Source organism: Mirounga angustirostris, unplaced genomic scaffold (genome assembly GCF_029215605.1).
Source record: "Mirounga angustirostris isolate CCGP_5_RB_7025 unplaced genomic scaffold, mMirAng1.0.hap1 SCAF_9, whole genome shotgun sequence".
Lineage (NCBI taxonomy): Eukaryota > Metazoa > Chordata > Mammalia > Carnivora > Phocidae > Mirounga > Mirounga angustirostris.
Genome location: NW_026991717.1, coordinates 67,864,876 through 67,887,080, shown reverse-complemented (window position 1 = coordinate 67,887,080; position 22,205 = coordinate 67,864,876). Strand labels below are relative to the sequence as shown.

Here is a 22,205-nt window from a genome sequence, read left to right as displayed (position 1 = left end):
GCATGAAACAACTTCAAGAAATCCCCAGGATCTTTCAATAATACACAAGGCCCATAGTTTACTTGGGCTCTAATCTGCCCAAAGATGGCTCTTACTTAGTGAATATCCAAGAGAAGTGCCCATGGTTTTATCTTAAAGAGTTTAATACTTCCTCAGTTTACAGACCATTGCCACAAAAAGATGACAAATACCCATGCCTTTTCTTCATTTAAAAAAGTTGATGAGCTGATCATTTTATGGCAGCCAAAGAGAACCTAGATTTTGGACCTCTACTGACCAAGCCTCTATTAAACTAGCATAAAGAAAAAATGTCAGTCTACTAGAAATTTCAAAAAGGGAAAAGCAGATCCTAAATTGGGGATAAGGAGAAAACTGAAATTACAATATAAACATCTGTCTTGACTTTGGCAACACTACTTTATGTATGGAAAACTATAAATATATACTCCCTGTTGTGAAAAAGGACACTGAAAAATATCTCATTTGAGCACTATCTACTTGTGCTATTTAATATAAACTTCATTTCAATCTGATGAAAGGTCTTTATACTTCGGGGTGCCTGGGTGGCTCAGCTGGTTAAAAGACTGCCTTCGGCTCAGGTCATGATCCCGGAGTCCCGGGATCAAGTCCTGCATCGGGCTCCTTGCTCGGCAGGGAGTCTACTTCTTCCTCTGACCCTACGCCCTCTTGTGCTCTCTCTCTCTCTCTCTCAAATAAATAAAAATCTTAAAAAAAAGAAAAGTCTTTATACTTCATGCCATTCTTCGTTTCAAGCACGAAACAGAAAAATAATTTCACTTTCATAATTTTTTGGTTCATAGTAAAATTAGTTCAAACAAAGTATTGAAATCAAAAAACAATAGTATTCTTCATACATCCACTTTCTTCTCAACCCTTACTTTATTTTTGGGCAAAGTTCTGTTCTAAAAGCATTATTTATTATCAGTCAAAAGTTCTACTTTTTAATGGCTTAAACACAGTATGAAAGCTCTGAAGTAATTTAAATCTGTTACCTCCCATGCAGGGACATTTTCTCTGAATTTCTCATTCACCATACAGCAGATTGACATTAAATAGGCCTTGCTGGACACCTCTGGAGAATAATTCATCCAGAGGTAATTTTCAAGATACTGGCTGTGAAGAGTGAAAAAGCACAGAATATTTCATTAGTTACCACCACTCACTATAATATGTCACTCACCTGGAAGAGCATGATTATCTACAACTTTCTGAAAACTTTTTAAAAACTACGTAACTTGAAAATCCTTCACAAATTTACCTGTAATCTAGGTCACCGCTATCTGCTACCAATTTATTTATAATAACTGTAGCTTTGGAGAATAAGAGTTTATACTTTTAAGGCAGGAAGACAGCAAAGATCACTAACATGTAATTATCACTATCAGAACACTGGGGATATTCCTTATCTAAAACTCTTTATGAAGTAAAAAACCAAAATGATATTGTGGGCAATTTCAGAAGATAAATGTATCTGAGACATTAATACTACCTCATCTGAGGACCAAATGACTTCCACAAACTAAGAAAGAGACTTAATAAAAAGAAGCATTTTAATACTTAATTTACTAGGTATTCAACATAAGTCAGTTTTCAAGGTAACTGGCATTTTCCTCTCAAGATACCAAAATTCGTATTTTAAGACTGTGGTGAAAATATTCCTTAATAAATTTAAGTATTTCTGATTTCTACAACATAACTTAGCTATTTTTTTAAATTTTATTTTACTATGTTATGTTAGTCACCATTCATTACAGCATTAGTTTTTGATGTAGTGTTTCTTCCATGATTCACTGTTTGCGTATAACACCCAGTGCTCCATTCAATACGTGCCCTCCTTAATACCCATCACCAGGCTAACCCATCGCCCCACCCCTTCCCCTCTAAAACCCTCAGTTTGTTTCTCAGAGTCCATAGTCTCTCATGGTTCGTCGCCCCCTCCGATTCCCCCCCCTTCGTTTTTCCCTTCCATCTTCTTCTTTTTTTTTTTTTAAACATACAATGTATTATTTGTTTCAGAGGTACAGGTCTGTGATTCATCAGTCTTACACAATTCACAGCGCTCACCACAGCACATACCCTCCCCAACGTCTATCACCCAGCCACCCATCCCTCCCACCTCCCACCACGCCAGCAACCCTCAGTTTGTTTCCTGAGATTAAAAATTCCTCACATCAGTGAGATCATATGATACTTGTCTTTCTCTGATTGACTTATTTCACTTAGCATAATACCCTCTAGTTCCAACCACGTCATTGCAAATGGCAAGATTTCGTTTTTTGATGGCTGCATTGATATTCCATGGTATTTCTTTATCCATTCGTCTGTTGATGGACATCTTGGCTCTTTCCATAGTTTGGCTATTGTGGACATTGCTGCTATAAACATTGGAGTGCAAGTAACCCTTCCGATCACTACATTTGTATCCTTGGGGTAAATACCCAGTAGTGCAATTGCTGGGCCAAAGGGTAGCTCTATTTTCAACTTTTTGAGGAACCCCCATACCGTTTTCTAGAGTGGCTGCGCCAGCTTGATTTCCCACCAACAGTGTAGGAGGGTTCCCCTTTCACCATATCCTCGCCAACATCTGTTGTTTCCTGACTTGTTAATTTTAGCCATTCTGATTGGTGTGAGGTGGTATCTTATTGAGGTTTTGATCTGGATTTCCCTGATGCCAAGTGATGTTGAGCACTTTTGCATATGTCTGTTGGCCATTTGGATGTCTTCTTTGCAGAAATGTCTGTTCATGTCTTTTGCCCATTTCTTGATTGGATTATTTGTTCTTTGGGTGTTGAGTTTGATCAGTTCTTTATAGATTTTGAATACTAGCCCTTTATCTGATATGTCATTTGTAAATATCTTCTCCCAGTCTATCGGTTGTCTTTTGGTTTTGTCGACTGTTTCCTTTGCTGTGCAAAAGCTTTTTATCTTGATGAAGTCCCAAATAGTTCATTTTTGCTCTTGCTTCCCTTGCCTCTGGCGATGTTTCTAGGAAGAAGTTGCTGCGGCTGAGGTTGAGGAGGTTGCTGCCTGTGTTCTCCTTTAGGATTTTGATGGACTCCTGTCTCACATTTAGGTCTTTCATCCATTTGGAGTCTATTTTTGTGTGTGGTGTAAGGAAATGGTCCAGTTTCATTCTTCTGCATGTGGCTGTCCAATTTTCCCAACACCATTTGTTGAAGAGACTGTCTTTTTTCCATTGGAAATTCTTTCCTGCTTTGTCGAAGATTAGTTAACCATAGAGTCTAGGGTTCATTTCTGGGTTCTCTATTCCGTTCCATTGATCTATGTGTCTGTTTTTGTGCCAGTACCATACTGTCTTGATGATGACAGCTTTATAATAGAGCTTGAAGTCCGGAATTGTGATGCCACCAGCTTTTTCTTTTTCAACATTCCTCTGGCTATTTGGGGTCTTTTCTGTTTCCATACAAATTTTAGGATGATTGGTTCCATTTCTTTGGAAAAAGTTGATGGTATTTTGATAGGGATTGCATTAAATGTGTAGATTGCTCTAGGTAGCATTGACATTTTCACAATATTTGTTCTTCCAATCCATGAGCATGGAATGTTTTTCCATTTCTTTGTGTCTTCCTCAATTTCTTTCATGAGTATTTTATAGTTTTCTGAGTACAGATTCTTTGCCTCTTTGGTTAGATTTATTCCTAGGTATCTTATGGTTTTGGGTGCAATTGTAAATGGGATCGACTCCTTAATTTCCTTTTCTTCTGTCTTGTTGTTGGTGTATAGAAATGCAACTGATTTCTGTGCATTGATTTTATCACCTTACTGAATTCCTGTATGAGTTCTAGCAGTTTTGGGGGGCAGTCTTTGGGTTTTCCACATAAAATATCATATCATCTGCAAAGAGTGAGAGTTTGATTTCTTCTTTGCCCATTCGGATGCCTTTTATTTCTTTTTGTTGTCTGATTGCTGTGGCTAGGACTTCTAGTACTATGTTGAATAGCAGTGGTAATAGTGGACATCCCTGCCGTGTTCCTGACCTTAGGGGAAAAGCTCTCAGTTTTTCCCTATTGAGAATGATATTCGCTGTGGGTTTTTCATAGATGGCTTTTATGATATTGAGGTATGTAACCTCTATCCCTACACTCTGAAGAGTTTTAATCAAGAAAGGATGCTGTACTTTGTCAAATGCTTTTTCTGCATCTATTGAGAGGATCATATGGTTCTTGTTCTTTCTTTTATTAATGTATTGTATCACATTGATTGATTTGTGGATGTTGAACCAAACTTGCAGCCCAGGAATAAATCCCAGCTGGTCGTGGTGAATAATTCTTTTAATGTACTGTTGGATCCTATTGGCTAGTATTTTGGTGAGAATTTTTGCATCCATGTTCATCAGGGATATTGGTCTGTAATTCTCCTTTTTAGTGGGGTCTCTGGTTTTGGAATCAAGGTAATGCTGACTTTGTAGAATGAGTTTGGAAGTTTTCCTTCCATTTCTATTTTTTGGAACAGTTTCAGAAGAATAAGTAATGACGCTTCTTTAAATGTCTGGTAGAATTCCCGTGGGAAGCTATCTGGCCATGACTTTTGTTTGTTGGGAGAGTTTTGATTACTGCTTCAATTTCCTTAGTGGTTATGGGTCTGTTCAGGGTTTCTATTTCTTCCTGATTCAGTTTTGGTAGTTGATACATCTCTAGGAATGCATCCATTTCTTCCAGATTATCTAATTTGCTGGCATAGAGTTGCTCATAATATGTTCTTCTAATTGTTTGTATTTCTTTGGTGTTGGTTGTGACCTTTCCTCTTTCATTCATGATTTTATTTCTTTGGGACCTTTCTCTTTTCTTTTTGATAAGTCTGGCTAGGGATTTATCAATGTCATTAATTCTTTCAAAGAACCAGCTCCTAGTTTTGCTGATCTGTTCTACTATTCTATTCTTTTGGTTTCTATTTCATTGATTTCTGCTCTGATCTTTATTATTTCTCTTCTCCTGATAGGTTTAGGCTTTATTTGCTGTTCTTTCTCCAGCTCCTGTAGGTGTAGGGTTAGGTTGTGTATTTGAGACCTTTCTTGTTTCTTGAGAAAGGCTGGTATTGCTATATACTTTCCTCTTAGGACTGCCTTTGCTGCATCCCTAAGATTTTAAACAGTTGCGTTTTCATTTTCATTTGTTTCCATGAATTTTTTAAATTCTTCTTTAATTTCCTGGTTGACCCATTCATTCTTTAGTAGGATGCTCTTTAGCCTCCATGTATTTGAGTTCTTTCTGACTTTCCTCTTGTGATTGAGTTCTAGTTTCAAAGCATTGTGGTCCGAAAATATTCAGGGAATGATCCCAATCTTTTGGTACCGATTGAGACCTGATTTGTGACCTAGGATGTGATCTATTCTGGAGAATGTTCCATGGGCACTAGAGAAGAATGTGTATTCTGTTGCTTTGGGATGGAATGTTCTGAATATCATCTGTGAAGTCCATTTGGTCCAGTGTTTCATTTAAAGCCTTTATTTGCTTGTTAATCTTTTGCTTAGATGATCTGTCCATTTCAGTGAGGGGCTTGTTAAAGTCCCTTACTAATACTGTATTGTTGTTGATGTATTCGTTTGGTTTTGTTATTAACTGGCTTATATAATTGGCTCCTCCCATGTTAGGGGCATAGATATTTACAATTATTAGATCTTCTTGTTGGATAGATCCTTTAAGTAGGATATAGTGTCCTTCCTCATCTCTTATTATAGTCTTTGGTTTAAAATCTAATTTGTATGATATAAGGATCACTATCCCACCTTTCTTTTGGTGTCCATTAGCATGGTAAATGGTTTTCCACCCCCTCACTTTCAATCTGGGGGTGTCTTTGGGTCTAAAATGAGTCTCTTGCAGACAGCATATTGATGGGTCTTATTTTTTTATCCAATCTGATACCCTTTATCTTTTGATTGGGGCATTTAGCCCATTTATATTCAGGGTACCTATCGAAAGATAGGAATCTAGTGCCATTATATTGCCTGTAAGGTGACTGTTACTGTATATTGTCTCTATTCCTTTCTGGTCTATGCCACTTTTAGGCTCTCTCTTTGCTTAGAGGACCCGTTTCAATATTTCTTGTAGGGCTGGTTTGGTGTTTGCAAATTCTTTTAGTTTTTGTTTGTCCTGGAAGCCTTTTATCCCTCCTTCTATTTTCAATGACAGCCTAGCTGGATATAGTATACTTGGCTGCATATTTTTCTTGTTTAGTGCTCTGAATATATCATGCCAGTCCTTTCTGGCCTGCCAGGTCTCTGTGGATAGGTCTGCTGCCAATCTGTTGTACTGTTGTAGGTTACAGACCTCTTGTCCCAAGCTGCTTTCAGGATTTTCTCTTTGTCTGAGACTTGGGAGTTTTACTATTAGATATTGGGGTGCTGACCTATTTTTGATTTTGAGGGGGGGGTTCTCTGTGCCTCTTGGATTTTGATGCCTGTTTCCTTCCCCAAATTAGGGAAGTTCTCTGCTATAATTTGCTCCTATATACCTTCTGCCCCTCTCGTATTCTTCTGAGATTGCAATTATTCTAATATTGTTTTGTCTAATGGTATCACTTATCTCTCAAATCCTGCCCTCGTGATCCAGTAGTTGTTTCTCTCTCTTTTTCTCAGCTTCTTTATTCTCCATCATTTGGTCTTCTATGTCACTAATTCTCTCTTCTGCCTCATTTATCCTAGCAGTTAGAGCCTCCATTATTGATTGCACCTCATTAATAGCCTTTTTGATTTCGACTTGGTTAGATTTTAGTTCTTTTATTTCCCCAGAAAGGGTTTCTCTAGTATCTTCCATGCTTTTTCCAAGACCAGCTAGTATCTTTATAATCGTCATTTTGAACTCTAGTTCCAACATCTTACTAATGTCCGTATTGATTAGGTCCGTGGCAGTCATTACTGCCTCTTGTTCTTTTTTTTGAGGTGAGTTTTTCTGTCTTGTCATTTTGTCCAGAGGAGAATAGATGAATGAGAGAACAAAATGCTAACAGGGTAACAACGACCCCAGAAAAATATACACTAAACAAATCAGAAGAGACCCGAAACCGGGGGGGAAAGAAAGGGAAAGAAAGAATAAAAAAATGATCAAATATGATCAGGCTGGTGAATAGATCAGTGCCACATACTAGATTCTGGGCATATTTTGGTCTGTTAGAAGACACTGCCTCCCAAAATTTTAAAGAAAGAAAAACTTGTATATGTACAAAAATAAGGGTAAATATGATAAAGGAATGGAATATGACTGTAAAGATGAAAATTATAAAAGATTTTATAAAAGGAACTGGTAAGAAGTTGGTTGAAAAAAGAAAGAAAAATTTTTAAAAAAGGGAGAGAATGTGATCAAGCAGGAGACTAGAACAAAGCCATACACTAGACATTTAGGGTATATTTTGGTCTGTTAGAAGAAACTGTATCCCAAAATTTTAAAGAGAGAATAACATATATATACAAAAAATAAGGTTAACTATAATGAAGGGATAGAATATGACTCTAAAAATGAAAAATAAAAAAGATTTTTAAAAAAGGGATTGATAAGATGTTGGTTAAAAAAGGGAAAAAGAAAAATTTAAAAAAAATAGAAAAAGAAAATTAAAAAAATTAACTTTGAAAGACTGAAGAATCATGGTAAAAAAGCCATGAATTCTATGTGCTGTATTCCCCTTGTGCTAGAGTTCTGCCATTCTCATTGATCGGTAAACTTGGTCTTGGCTGGCTGTTCTTGCTGATCTTCTGGGGGAGGGGCCTGTTGCAGTGATTCTCAAACATCTTTGCCTGAGGCTGAATTGCCCTGCCCTTGCCAGGGCCCAGGCTAAGGAATCTGCTCAGGTCTGCTCTCAGTAGCTTTTAGTTCCCTGAAAGCTTTCCGTACAGCTTTGGAGGATAAGGAAGAAAATGGTGACCTCCCAATCTCCACCACGGAGGAGCCAACACCTTGGGGCCCCATTCCTCAGGAGCCCCCAGAGAAAAGCAGTCAATCACTCCTGTCTCCCCGGTCTCCGGCCACACTCTGTGCTCACCCAGCCTGTGACCGAGCGTTTCTATCTGTGGCACACGACCCTGTTTGGAATCTCCAAACCCTGGAGATTGCTGCGGTGCACTGCTGCGCTGCTCCTCCAGGGGGAAGAAGGGGAGTCTCCCCGGATCTGCCACTTGTTGGATCCCTGCTTCCAGAAAGTGGTCGCTTTTCTGTTCAGAGAGTTGTGGCTATTCTTTTCTTTGATCTCCTGTTGAGTTTGTAGGTGTTCAGAATGGTTTGATACCTATCTGGCTGAATTCCTGGGACCAGACGAAATTTAGTCTCCTACTCCTCCGCCATCTTGCTCCTCCTCCCTAACTTAGCTATTTTTTATCATTCATGTTGTAAACATCAATTACCATACTGGGGTTAAAATACTCTCAAGCACCAATAAAAAAAAAGAAAGGTAGTTTTGTTCCCACTTTAAATCACTCCACATGCATGTTGCAATCACTCACATACATGTGTGCAGACCCTATGTACAAACCCAGAGTTAAGTGGTTTAGATTCTGCTATAGCGCTGTAATTTTTCTACTTCCTCTTATGCTCACATCGGTATATTCATGGGTCTATCATTAGCAATACTATAAGAACCTAGGAAACTGGATAAGTGGAATTTTACTTAAAATGATGGTCAAATGGCTCCAAGTAAGACACTGAGTGCTCTTTCATAAATAAAATGTACAAAACTTCATTTCATTCCTTTCTTACAAGTTTAAACTCCTTTTTCCTGAATTATATCCTTTTGAACTTCTCTCAGCAAGTTTGTTAGTATTAATCTATCTGTCTGAAATTAATTTATGACAGTTTAGCTGGTTATACAATTCTTTCTCGGTTGTTAGTGATTTTTTTTCCTTGTATTGGTCTCATTCTATTACATTCTCTATTACTATAACTGAGAAATCTACAATTAATCTATGCATCCTTCTTTGAGTAATGTCTTTTTTTTTCCTGCAGCAGATAAGATCTTCATTCTGTCTTTGTTAGTCTTCAGTTGCTCTATTCAGAATTATTGTACTTCCTGAATCTAAGACTCATATTTCAACTGTAGAAAATTCTTAACCACCATTCTTCTAAATTGCTACTCCCCTATTCTCCTTAAATCTCTTCTGAAATTTTTATTGGACTATAATTTTTGCCTCTGTATCTCTGAATTTCCTTTTATATTATTCATCTCTATTTCTCTTTGCTATTATCTAATTAATTTTCTATATTCCAGTTCAATAATCCCCTCTTTAGCTGTGTCTAATCCACCACAGGCCCAGGCTCTTTTATTGTGCTTTGCTTTATTCAGTTTTGCAGATGTTGCATTTTTCACAAATTGAAGGTTTATGGCAATGCTGCATTGACCAAGTCTATTAGTACCATTTTTTCCCAACAGTATTTGCTAAGTGTATGTCTGTCACATTTTGGTAATAAGAATTACCAAAGAATTTGGCAATAAGAATATTTCAAACTTTTTGATTATTATTATATTTGTTATGGTAATCCATGATTTATGATCACAACTTGTTGAAAGCTCAGATGCTGGTTAGCATTTTTCAGCAATAAGGTATTTTTAAATTAAGGCATATAGATTTTTTTTTTAGACATAATGCTGTTGCACACTTAACAGACTAAAATATAGTATAAACACAACTTTTATATGCACTAGGAAACCAAAAAATACATTTGACTTGCTTTTGTGCAGTGGTCTGGAACTGAACCTGCAATATCTCCAAGGTGCCTGTATTTAATTTGTCCACTGAGTTTTTAAATTTCAATAATTTTTATTTGTTTTCCCCAAATCTATCCATTTTTAGTGTCTTGTTCCATGTTCACACAATTTCTTCTTTTATACTCATAACTTTAAACATAATGATTTGACAGTGTGTATCAATTATTTAATTACCTAAGGTCCTGGGTGGGTGGGGTGGGGATCTAATTCTGTTGTCATTTCAACTGACTCTTCTTACAGTTATTATCCTAACATGCTTCATAATTAGGGAATCTGAACTCACCTTTGCCAGGGTTCTATAGGCATTTATCTGTAATGCAATTGGAATACATATCCTTCCAGAGTATCTTATATTTGTTTCTGCTGGATGCCTCAGAGATATCACTGGCTTGTCACAGTTTTTTTTGTTTTGTTTTGTTTTGTTTTGTTTTAAAGATTTTATTTATTTACTTGAGAGAGAGAATGAGATAGAGAGAGAGAGCATGAGAGGGGGAAGGTCAGGGGGAGAAGCAGACTGCCTGCTGAGCAGGGAGCATGATGTGGGACTCGATCCCGGGACTCCAGGATCATGACCTGAGCCGAAGGCAGCCACTCAACCAACTGAGACACCCAGGTGCCCCTTGTCACAGTTTTTAATAGTAATGTTTTATCTTGGGTGTTATCTGAATACATAGTAAACGCCAAACCCATTCTTAACATTTTCAGATGTGGAACTGAGGCTATGAGAATAGATGATTTGCTCAAGACGATACAGGTAGGTGGGTGGGGGATGGGTAAAATAAGTGATGGGTTTTTAGGAGTGCACTTGTCAAGACGAGCACCGAGTGATGTATGGAGTTGCTGAATCACTATATTGCACGTGAACCTAATATAACACTGTATGTTAACTATACTAGAATTAAAAAGACATGATACAGGTATCTCTATGGTATACTGACAATACAGATCTGACACCATCTTTAATTTCATCAAAGTAAAGCATTTTAACTCACCTAAATTCCAAGAGCATTATCTTTCTGATGGCAAACCTAAAGTATAAAAATAAATAATAAAAATGTTTAAACAGAAAATATAAATATTTCAGAGTCTAATATTAATGCAGATGCATTTTTGGAACCTTGTTTTAATATTGACCCACATATCAGAATCATATTTTAATATGCATTGAAGAAAGCTAATTTTGCTTTTATAGTTTTTCTTTGTATTTTGTCAGAGTAGTTTATTTTTAAAAACTAAGAAAAGTTACTTAAGTTAAATCCTACCCGTATTAACAAACACAATTAGCACCATGACATACTAAGATATAACACATAGGTTAATAAGGCAATTAATTTTAATGAAAACACAAATGTTCATCACTATTCATAATACTGGATCACAATTGCCAAAAGGTAGCCTATCTTAATTTCTTAAGCACTGGCCAACATTGTTTTATTTAATATTCAAAAGGAAACATTCTGAAGTCATGCCCTCCTGAAAGCAAAGGGACACATGTATCTCTGTCACAAATATAGGAATCATACTTTTCACAGGTTTCATAAGTTTTGATCTTAAGTCTACAATATGACAAAATTGGGAAAGGAATATTAGGTATCTCTCTTTACTAGACTGTCTTTTTAAAATATAAGTACTTTGTTTTATAAGAATAAATAATGCTGTAGCTACCAGGTATCTCTCCAAAGGCAGGTTCAAGTGTCCACTAATTCAGTTTTATCATTTTGCATGTTGGAAATAAAGTAGTCAGACCAGAACACTGCCACTAGATAATAGCTGCCAGCTTTGAAAATTAAATGTGTAGGCATTATGAATTTATAATACCCCAAGAGACCATTATCCTGTCAAAATACTAGTCCACTGATTTCTGATCTCTTAAATAGTTTCACTAAGCAAGCACTATCACAGAACTTTAGTGAGAATAAAATGTAGGTTTTTACTGTGCAAAAGCACAAACATATAACACTGATAAGGTACTGGCTTCTACAGCCAGCCAGACCACTGAGTGGATACAACATCTTGTGTGTCAGACACACTAGGTCTCCAGCTGCAGACATGTTGGTGAAGAAAATTCATTCAGTGTCCACTATGCACTCAACTGCATGCTTAATTTCTTCAGCCCCAAAAAGGACCTCATGATGAAAGAAAGAAAAAATACCAGCTCAGGAGATAGAAGATAGTATTCTGGGGGTGCCCAGGTAGCTCAGTCGGTTGAGCATCTGACTCTTGGTTTCGGCTCAGGTCATGATCTCAGGGTCGTGGGATCAAGCCCTGCATTGGCTCTGCACTATGTGTAGAGCCTGCTTAAGATTCTCTCTCTCCATCTCCCTCTGCCCCTCCCCTGCCCCCTTGCTCTCTTTCCTTCCTAAAAAAAAAATAATTAAAATTAAAAAAAAAAAAAGATCATATTTTGGTCATGACTTAGCGTTACCCTCATAACATCTTTTAAACATTCTGGGACCCAGTCTCCTCATATTCAAAAGTGGCAAAGTAGCCAATTTATTTCTGGATGACTGGACAAGAGAAAAAGAAGTCATGATAGGTCAAGATAAAGGAAAAACACTCAATTTCTCTTCTAGCATTCTTGGTGGTATTAAATTTGGAGTTTTACTCTGCCAATAAGCTTTGCTGCTATAATTGCCACTGCTTCTTCTCTTGGGAAATGACTGTGTGAAAACATGAGGTCTGGAATTGTGGCAGCCCTCTTGCAACCACATAGGGAAAGCCAAAAAAAGAAAAAAAATTGTGAAAAGGCTGACAAAAGCCCTCACATTAATTTCTGAACTACCCATTTCCAGATTTATTGTAAAGTAGTTGATTAAAAAACAAATAATAGTAACAAAAGAAGCCAGCCACAAAAGAGTATACACCATGTGATTCTATTTATTTAAAGTTTAAAAACAAACAAAACTATAGTGTTCATGTTTCCATACTTACATATTAAAATGTTAAAACAAAAGGCCATGTAAAGGCTTCTGGGATGCTAACAAATATTGGCTTTTATTACCTTTGTGGTGGTTATGAATGATAATAATTTAGAAGGCTAAACATTTCTGTTTTATGCCCTTTTCTGTGTTATGTTTCATAGTAGAGGAATTTAAACATTTTTTTAAGTTTTTAAAACTTATTTAAGTAATCTCTACATGCCATGTGGGTCTCAAACTCATGACCATGAGATGAAGAGTTGCATGCTCTTCTGACTAAGCCAGCCAGGCACCTTGGGGTTTAAACATTTTAAATAAAAACAGGGCAATGGACCCTGAACTACTTAAGAACAAAGTATTGGGTAAGAGTCAAAGAACCAGGATTTAATAACCAGCTCTTCCTCTAACTACTGGGAAATATTTTGGGCTACTTCAACCTCTCTGTACTGCGGTTTCCTCATCAATAAAACAAGGATAATAACAGTGACTATCACATGGTTGTTGTGAAGAAAAATGAGCTACTATACACAAAAGTGCTTAGAACAGAATCTGGTATATAGCAAACACTCAACAAATAACAATTATGATTATTTTTAAGATGTTAAAATCATACAGATAAAAATATTAACATATGTTTGCCAAATCTGATAATGGTAAGGATACCAAATATGAATCAATCGTGTAATAGACCACACATTACATGGCTGACTGGGCGATATGGTATTTTACTACTTTTGAGATCCTAAAAGTTATCATTTATACCATAAGAATATTAAGAACTGATGGATTTATTTCCCAGATTCCTCCTACATAAATAGGGTTGATATGCAAAAAATATGTATTACAAGAACCTTAATGTATAATACTAAGAGTACCTGGGGCGCCTGGGTGGCTCAGTCGTTAAGCATCTGCCTTTGGCTCAGGTCATGATCCCAGGGTTCTGGGATCGAGCCCCATATCGGGCTCCCTGCTCTGCGGGAAGCCTGCTTCTCCCTCTCTCACTCCCCCTGCTTGTGTTCTCTCTCTCACTGTCTATCAAATAAATAAATAAAATCTTAAAAAAAAATACTAAGAGTACCTTATAGCTATAAACTGTCTATTTTGGTAGCCTACGAACAAGTTAATAAATCTTAAATCAAGCTATTCCCCAATAATGAAGATGCTACCAGCACATAGTTCAGCAAAACAGCTTCCTCAGGCACTAGTCTAAAAAATGGTCATTTAAAAATGTAAATATACATTATTTATCTTAGGGGATGGGAATTCTTTTTTTTTTTTTAAGATTTTTTTTTTTTTATTTGAGAGAGAGAGTGAGAGAGAGAGAGAGAGCACAGAGGGGGGAGCGGGAGAGGGAGAAGCAGACTCCCTGCTGAGCAGGGAGCCCGATGCGGGACTCGATCCCGGGACTCCAGGATCATGACCTGAGCCGAAGGCAGTCGCCCAACCAACTGAGCCACCCAGGCGCCCTTAGGGGATGGGAATTCAAGAGTACACTTATGATGAAAACATATATATACATTACAGTTTATCTATTACAGAAGTGCACTTAACTTTTTTGAACTTTGAGATTTGAGGGGAGAATGTATCAGTTTGCTTTCATTTAAGTATTCTCAACTGTGTACAAGATGAGAAAATGACTGATAAGAGTGCCATGATAAATCCTAGTGAGCCTGGCCAACAACAGTTACTTCCTTCAGCAATTAAAAATAATGTAGCCAAGTATATAATTTAAAAATCACTGGCAGCTTTTAGTTACTAGTTACATAAAAATTATCTTTAAGGAAGAAATATTAATAGCTAAGGTTTTGAATGAAACAAACAAACAAAACCACAAGCAATTACTTTCCACTGGAGTAAAAGCCTGCTCTGAACACACAGAAAACTAGTTGTGAAGGTTCAAGATAATTTTCAGATTGGTACATCCTTAATATGTAAGAAAAAAGAATCCTAGAATTTACCTACCCACTCATCTTAAGTTTTATTAGGCAATCTCATCCATACCCATTCCCAGACCAACAAGTCATATGTTATATATCTGCTCGAATGTCATATCTTCAGAGTATTTTCCCCTGATCATTCAATCTAAAATGGCCCTTGTCACTACCCTAAACATACTTTAATTCATAATACTACCTGTGACATTACATATCTTTCTATGTATTTCCTGTCTAGACTAGAACTACAATATAAGCTCAGTGAGTAGAGACTTTATCTGCCATGCTCACTGTTGTATCCTTAGCACTGAAATTGTGGTTGATACAAAGTAGGCTCAACTCTGTCCTCTTTTCTGAGCTCTGTATTGAGATACCCAACTGCTTATTCTACATCTCCATCTACATGGTTCTTCACTACCTAGAATTAAACATTTCCAAAAGTGAACTAATGACCTATGCCCAACTCCACCCCTAACAACAAAAGCAGAAATCAGTAATGGAATCCACTAATCAATCTAAGCCAAAAACTTAGAGAAGTCACTTTTGATTTTCCCCTTTCCCTCATCCACCACATCCAACCACCAACCATCTTGTCACTTCTATCTCAAATTGGCACACTTCTTTATCTCAATCTTCCAGGCTAGTTCAAGCCATCATTATCTTGAAACTAACTACTACAATACTCACCTAATTTCTTGCTTCTTACACCCTCCAAATTCTCTTTTTAAAATATCACCATCATGCTTATGTGCTTAATTGGCTTCCCATTATTCTTCAGATAAGAAACAAAATCCTTAACATGGCTTTTGGTCCTGCCTCCTTTTATGCTCACAAATCAATCACTAAAGCAAAACAACTAGCCTCTCATTTTGATGCTGCCATGGATTTGCCTTCATAATATTTAGTAAAATTAACCTTTTAGGACTCAAACACATGACAAATAACAAATCTGAGATTTTATAAGTTTTTTTTACATTTATCATCTAATGTTTCCATTTCATATTAAAACATTTAGTCAACTGGCTTTTTAAAATACTCACTGGGCATATATGTCTATAGTTGCAGATATAGAAATATGTCCAAAATACATTAAAAAAAAAAGGTAAGATGGAATGATGTGTAGAGTATAAACTCTCTGTATTAAAAAAAATGGGGGGGGCTGGATACATATGTACATAAGTAAATTGAGGGTTAAAGGACAAGGAAGATTTCTCAAAACTTACCCCCTTCTGTATATTGTACAAAAACAATTTCTGTTATTTATTTTTATTATTTTATATTCTATACATTGTATATAAGATATACTTTATTATTTTATAAAGTATTATTATGTATGTTTTACTTATATATATATATATATATTTTAAAGATTTTATTTATTTATTTGACAGAGAGAGACACAGTGAGAGAGGGAACACAAGCAGGGGGAGTGGGAGAGGGAGAAGCAGACTCCCTGCTGAGCAGGGAGCCTGATGCGGGGCTCGATCCCAGGACCCTGGGACCATGATCTGAGCCAAAGGCAGACGTTTAACCACTGAGCCACCCAGGTGCCCCTACTTTTATAACTTTTAAATATTTTCAAAAGATTTATCAGAAAATGATAAGAAAATTAGTATTAGTGAAACTGAGATTAAATCTCCATGTTTATTCTCCCTCACATTTCTTCAAAAACAAAATAAACCTGATGGGATTTAATCCCTCTAAACTAAGCCAAAAATTAGAAAGCAAAAAAATAATTTATGGTTCTTCAGCAGCTAGATATAAAAGTTTTTCTGGCCACCATCTCCCTGATGGCCAAATCAAAAAGAAATTTAAAAGTTCCAAGTTATCATCACATTTAGTTTAGAAGTGCAAAAGAGATCCAACTTGGTCCCACCTAATCCCTATGTATGAAAATTAAACTCATTCTTACCTTGATTTGACAATCTCTTTTTCATATATATCTTCAATGACCTGTTACCAAAAATATAAAAATGTTTAATATCTCAAACAGCATTTTTTTAGATCCTAAATTGATAGTTTCCAGTTACTGAGATTACACAAAATAAGCTGGTTTAGGATAGATATAAAATATTACTGAAATAATACCTAAGAGATTTTTATAATCTCATCACATTTCTCAAAATGTAAAATAACAGAAAGCAAAGTAGTAGAAGATAAATAATAAAATATATCTACATAAAAAGATTCCTAGAAACAATCACTAAAATGATGTATTCAAGGTGGCTCTGTCATGCAATGGATAGTGCACTGGACTTCTAAAATGATGTATTTATAATACTTCTAGGAAAAATAAAAATTCACAAATCAGAATATTTTTAAAAACTTAATTTTAAGGTATATGCTATCAGACTCCATTTAAGAATCATTAAGAATGTACTTTCAAAAGCCAGACAGTAAATTAGAAGTATGAGGATGTAACAGAAGCAAATTACATCCTGTTTTCCAAATACATGTGATAAAGCCTCAGAATTTCAATTCTTTTGGGTTAGGGAGGCCAGAACGGTGTGATACTTCAGATTCAGCACTGGTGTTAGAAGCCTGGTTCAAACCACCCACTTCATTGCAGAGAGCTAGAACCCTTGCCTAGGACAGCTCTGAGGCTCACCTTCCCAATCCACAAAAAGGATCTACTAATACAAAGTATCCCACCAGTTGCTATAAATAAGATACCACATGTAAAGAATTTAGTGCAAGTCCTGGCATATCGTATTTTCTTTTTTTTTTTTTAAGATTTTATTTTTAAATAATCCCTATACCCACCATAGGGCTCAAACTTACAACCCCACGATAAAGAGTTGCATGCTTTACCAACTGAGCCAGCCAACTGCCCCTGTGAGTCTTTAATAATAGTTACCAGCAGAAGACACAGCAGTGCTAGTGGCTAGTGATAATAGCAGTTAAAAAAAAAAGTTCCTACTATAAAATTATAAAGTACTTTAATATGGTATCATATATTTTATGGAGTTATAATGTCTTTTAACTGCTCAAAGTATATTTGTCAAGGAAATGTGGGTGATATTTTTATTTCATTTTTAAAGATTTTATTTATTTATTTGAGAGAGAGATAGAGAGTACAAGCAGGGAGCAAGCAGACTCCGCACTGAGTGCGGAGCCCAAAGGGCTCGATCCCAGGACCCTGAGATCATGACCTGAGCTGAGATCAGACGCTTAACTGACTGAGCCACCCAGGCACCCCAAGTCTTGTTCAATTTAGACAAAATTTCTGTTATTGCCTTTCTTTTTATCAAAATTCAAATTAAATACTAAAATGAAGGGCATAATCTTCAAATACCAACCTACAATAAAGTTCTTCTAAACAGGCATACATAGCTTCATCCTGAATTACAATGATCTGGATATAATCTCTGAAAATCTCAATCTAATTAGAATCAACTTGATCTAGTAGTGTCATTAAGATACTCTTGTTATTAATGAAATATGACCCTAGGAACCCCCAGATCTAACATATACAACCACAAACACATACAAATAGCATATAAGAAGATAAAGCAACTCTACTAGTAATTAGAGTAATTAATATATGCCATTTTTATGAATATCCTCCTGATGAATAAAAGGATTGCTGGCAAAACAAAAATATATTCATAAATGAAACATTTAAGCTCAAATGATAAAAGAAATTTTGGGTTAAGTTCAGTTTTACCAAGTGTGCCTAAAACAGTCTGCTACTTCCCCTGCTTGCGCATGCGCATGCTTGCTCGCTCGCTCTCTCAAATAAATAAATGAAATCTTTTTTTTAAAATAAGTTATACATGGGTTTTTGACTGCATGGGGGATCAGAACCCCAACCCGTGTTGTTCAAGGGTCAGCTAATGAAGACACACTTTAACCATAAGGAAGAGAAAATACATTTACAGTACTGTACTTAGAAAAAAAAAAAAATCCGTGTATAAATGGACCCATGCAGTTCAAACTTGTGTTGTTCAAGGGTCAACTATACTTGTTAAATGGCATGCAATATGTCATCTCTATTTTATTTAAAGATCTCTCTTTAAGAGCCTATTTCAATGAGAATTAATCCCACATTCAGGAATTTTTGTTTTCATTTATCCTAAACTGCTCCACCTGAACCATAAGTCCATTCCCTAACTGAAATATTACTGGTCTTTGGTCATCTAATCCTCTCCCCTAAACAACTCCTACTTCTTCCACCATTCTTATAAATCTTTATCTCAGCTCATCAACCTAAAAATAAAAAACAATAGATTCTACCCTAAATGAACTGTCAAAAAATTGTACAGAAATTTCTGTATATTTACAAAAATTTTCATTACATGGTCATTATAATAATGATAAATTTAAAACAAACCAAGAATCTGTAACAGGAAAACAGTTAAGTTATATACACAATTTTTAAAAACTTTAACACAACAAAATGATAGCAGAGGTTATCTCTGGGTAGTGATTTTTATTTTCTAATGTGTAACTTCTGTTATTTTCCAAATTTTCTGACATGAATAATTGTCAATCTGATAATTAGAAAACTGTAATTTGAACTTAAAAAGAATCATGTAATGCTTTTGTTGAATTAGCCCTTAAAAATAAGATAAAAAGAACACACCTATTCAAAAAGAATGGTGTAAACCAAATATACTTACCTTTATATCAAAAGGTGATTTTTTCTTGCTATGAGGAGCCCAGTATTTACATGCTAACTGCAAAAGTAAATAGTATAAATAAGTCACAGGTTCATACCATTGTCGAGCGAGAAGACTGAGATTATACAGTAACAAGCTCTTTCTTAACAGGGCATTAGAGGCACTGGGAGGACAGATTAATTCCATCTTCTAAGAGGACTATATGGGCATGCAGGCCAGTTAGCATCCTTGGCCCCAACCCACTAAAAGCCAGTAATGCCCTGCACTGCACCCTGCCATTATGATTTACAAAAACAAAACATACTTTTCTAACCACCCCAAGAGAAACAGTAGGACCCAGTTAATAACCACAGTCAAACATCTTCAGCATAGAGATGAGGAAACCCAGGAACCTCCTAGAAAGAACACTCTAGAATCTAGAGATTAAGTGAGCTGCCCAAGATTAGAATTAGTTAAGAGTTGAGCTAGTATTAGAAAACAGATTCAAAATCTTCAGGAATGGTTATTTGTAAAACAGTAACCTTTAAATGATCAGTAGGCACAGACACACATAACAAAACCTAAAAAGTTTCTAATCTATAAGCAGGTTATCACAGAGAATAAAAGAGCTGGTATACTTCAGCAGATTAGACTTCACCTGGAAATTGTGAACTTTAAACACATATATATAGTAATTCCAGATATTTAGATGCGTTGTATATTATTATATAATATCAAGGAAAAACATGGTCTTATTAATAAGTATTATGTTTTTTTTAAAGAAACTAAACTGCAATCTCTTGAAAAACAGAAAGCTCTAGTAAGCACAGACTCAACACATTTATAAAAAAGTGTATCTGGACAGTATCTAGTGTACTGGAGGAATTCAAATAATAGCCAATGGACTGATGTATATATGTATGTATGCATGGGTGCATGGATGAATGAAAAAATAAAGTAAAATCTGAAATGTTACCTCTTCTGTGAGGCTTTTCTCCACCCTACCTAATGGTGATAATTGTTTCTTCCTTCTCTTCATTTCATAAAGAACTCTATTATAGTCTCATCTTTCTGTATTAATCATTTGATTGCTTATCTATCTTTCCTGTCTGCCTAAGTAGAACACTAAAGAGATGGGACTCATATCTTCTATAGCTAAGTACCTATCCCAGTAAGTACACCCAAAGGGCCTCCCAAGCAGTAAGGACATGGGCCCTGAGGAAGTCTCTCCAAATCAGTATAGTAATGGCCGCTTATGTGACACCTTCCCAAACTATCAATCACCCTCCAACCCAACAGAAAATACTTTACCCCCAAATTATCCTATGGTATTCTCATTTCCTCATTCCACTGCCTATAGGCATCACACAAACTAGCCATCTTTTACTCACCTCATACCGTTAAGAGAACTGAATCTGATCTGTTTTCATGGATTTAGGGTCTTCCAAACAAATGTAAATCCTATCTTCTGATCCAAACTGCTTATTGTAAATATCTGATCTAGCTTTTCCTTGGGGTCTAACCTGTGACCTCTCAGACACTACTACCTCCAGGAATATACTGCCCTCCCCTACACCCTCCAGCCTCATGCAAAATCGAAATTTTGCATTTCCCACTTAGTATAGCTATGACAGCATAGACTGTTCAAAATAAATTTTATTGAGACAAAAAGGACCTAAAATACAGTAGCATAAAAAACTGAATTCACAAAGTTCAGATCTCTGATCTCCTTAAAACTAAATTTTAAGCTCTGCATCTTACTCATTTAATAATAATTTAAAAACACCTTCTCTGGTCAGGTACTCAGAAATGAAGAAGGAAGAGGAAGGAAGGACGAAGGGGAGGAGAAGAAGAAGAAAAAGAACCACCCACCACCTAAATCCAAGATATCTCCTCCAACTAGAAAACCCATTTCCTCATGTTCCTATTTATGTTTCAAAGTCCATCTAAAATGGCACTTTCTCAATGAGGAAATTCTTTCTTGACAGTCTTTTCTTAGATAAAAGTTTTCATTTAAAACTGTGTTCTCAAAGCATTTCCCTCACATCTCTATTCTGGCATTTATCAACTGAACTATGATGAGTCTCAAAGTCTCCTTCCAGATACTGAACTCCCTAAACACAAGGATCACATTTTATTTATCTTTGTAGCCCAGAAGAGCCCAAAACAGTATCTAGCAAATATTAGGCATTCATGTCTGCTATCATGGTTTACTGCTGAGAATGTTCATCCCTACCACTACATTTTAATGCCCTGGTATGTTTATCCATTAATTCACTCATTCTTTCTTTTAAAAGATACTTACTCATCACACAATGTGTGCCTAGTACAATGCTAGCTACTGGGAGTACATGGGGAATAAATCAGACATGGTCCCTAGCCTCAGCTCTCTCAATCTAATACAGGATACAATAAATGTTATATGTTTACAAATAATATTCCCTGGGACATATCAGTCAATCCTACAGTTTTAAATACCACCTTGTCAACAAATACCAAATTTATATTCAAGCCCAGATCTTGCTCAGGTACTCTAGACTCACATATTCAACTACCTTCTCAATATATTCAATTGAATGTTTACTAGGCATCTTCCATTTAACAAGACCCAAACAGAACTCTTGATACTCCCCACTAAACCCTCTCCTTTCCTATCTCAGTAAATGTCCACACCATTCACCTAGTTGTTCAAGCTATGCCCAATTTGTCTTTTCCTCCATCCTTCCACAATCAATCATCATCAAGTCCTGCTGCCTCTAGCCTCAGAATATATCAGTCTACCCTAATCTTTAATAGTAGAGGCCACCACCATCTCTTACCTGGAGTCACTGGTAACCCTATTACTCCTTTTGCTCTTTCACTCCCATCCAGTTTCCACACATTAGCCAGAAGATTCTTTCTAAAATATCATTCCCTGGATTGCAATTAAAATCTACTGGATGAATGAAATCCAAACTTCTTATCTCAGCCTCCAAAACTGTATATGATCTGATCCCTACATACTCTCTGTCCTCATCTCATAC

The 22,205-nt window shown here is 36.1% G+C and overlaps 1 protein-coding gene across 1 annotated transcript in view; it reads right to left on the bottom strand.

Annotated features, from left to right (window-relative positions):
* The window catches only part of AQR (aquarius intron-binding spliceosomal factor), a 106,895-nt gene that overhangs the window by 82,768 nt on the left and 1,922 nt on the right, over window positions 1–22,205 (bottom strand). The window contains exons 2-5 of the mRNA XM_045900398.3: window positions 19,204–19,260; window positions 16,494–16,534; window positions 10,722–10,757; window positions 1,014–1,134 (exon numbers count right to left, since the gene is read on the bottom strand). Of these exons, the coding sequence (XP_045756354.1) occupies window positions 1,014–1,134; window positions 10,722–10,757; window positions 16,494–16,534; window positions 19,204–19,260 (255 nt within the window). The remainder of the gene's footprint in view (window positions 1–1,013; window positions 1,135–10,721; window positions 10,758–16,493; window positions 16,535–19,203; window positions 19,261–22,205) is intronic.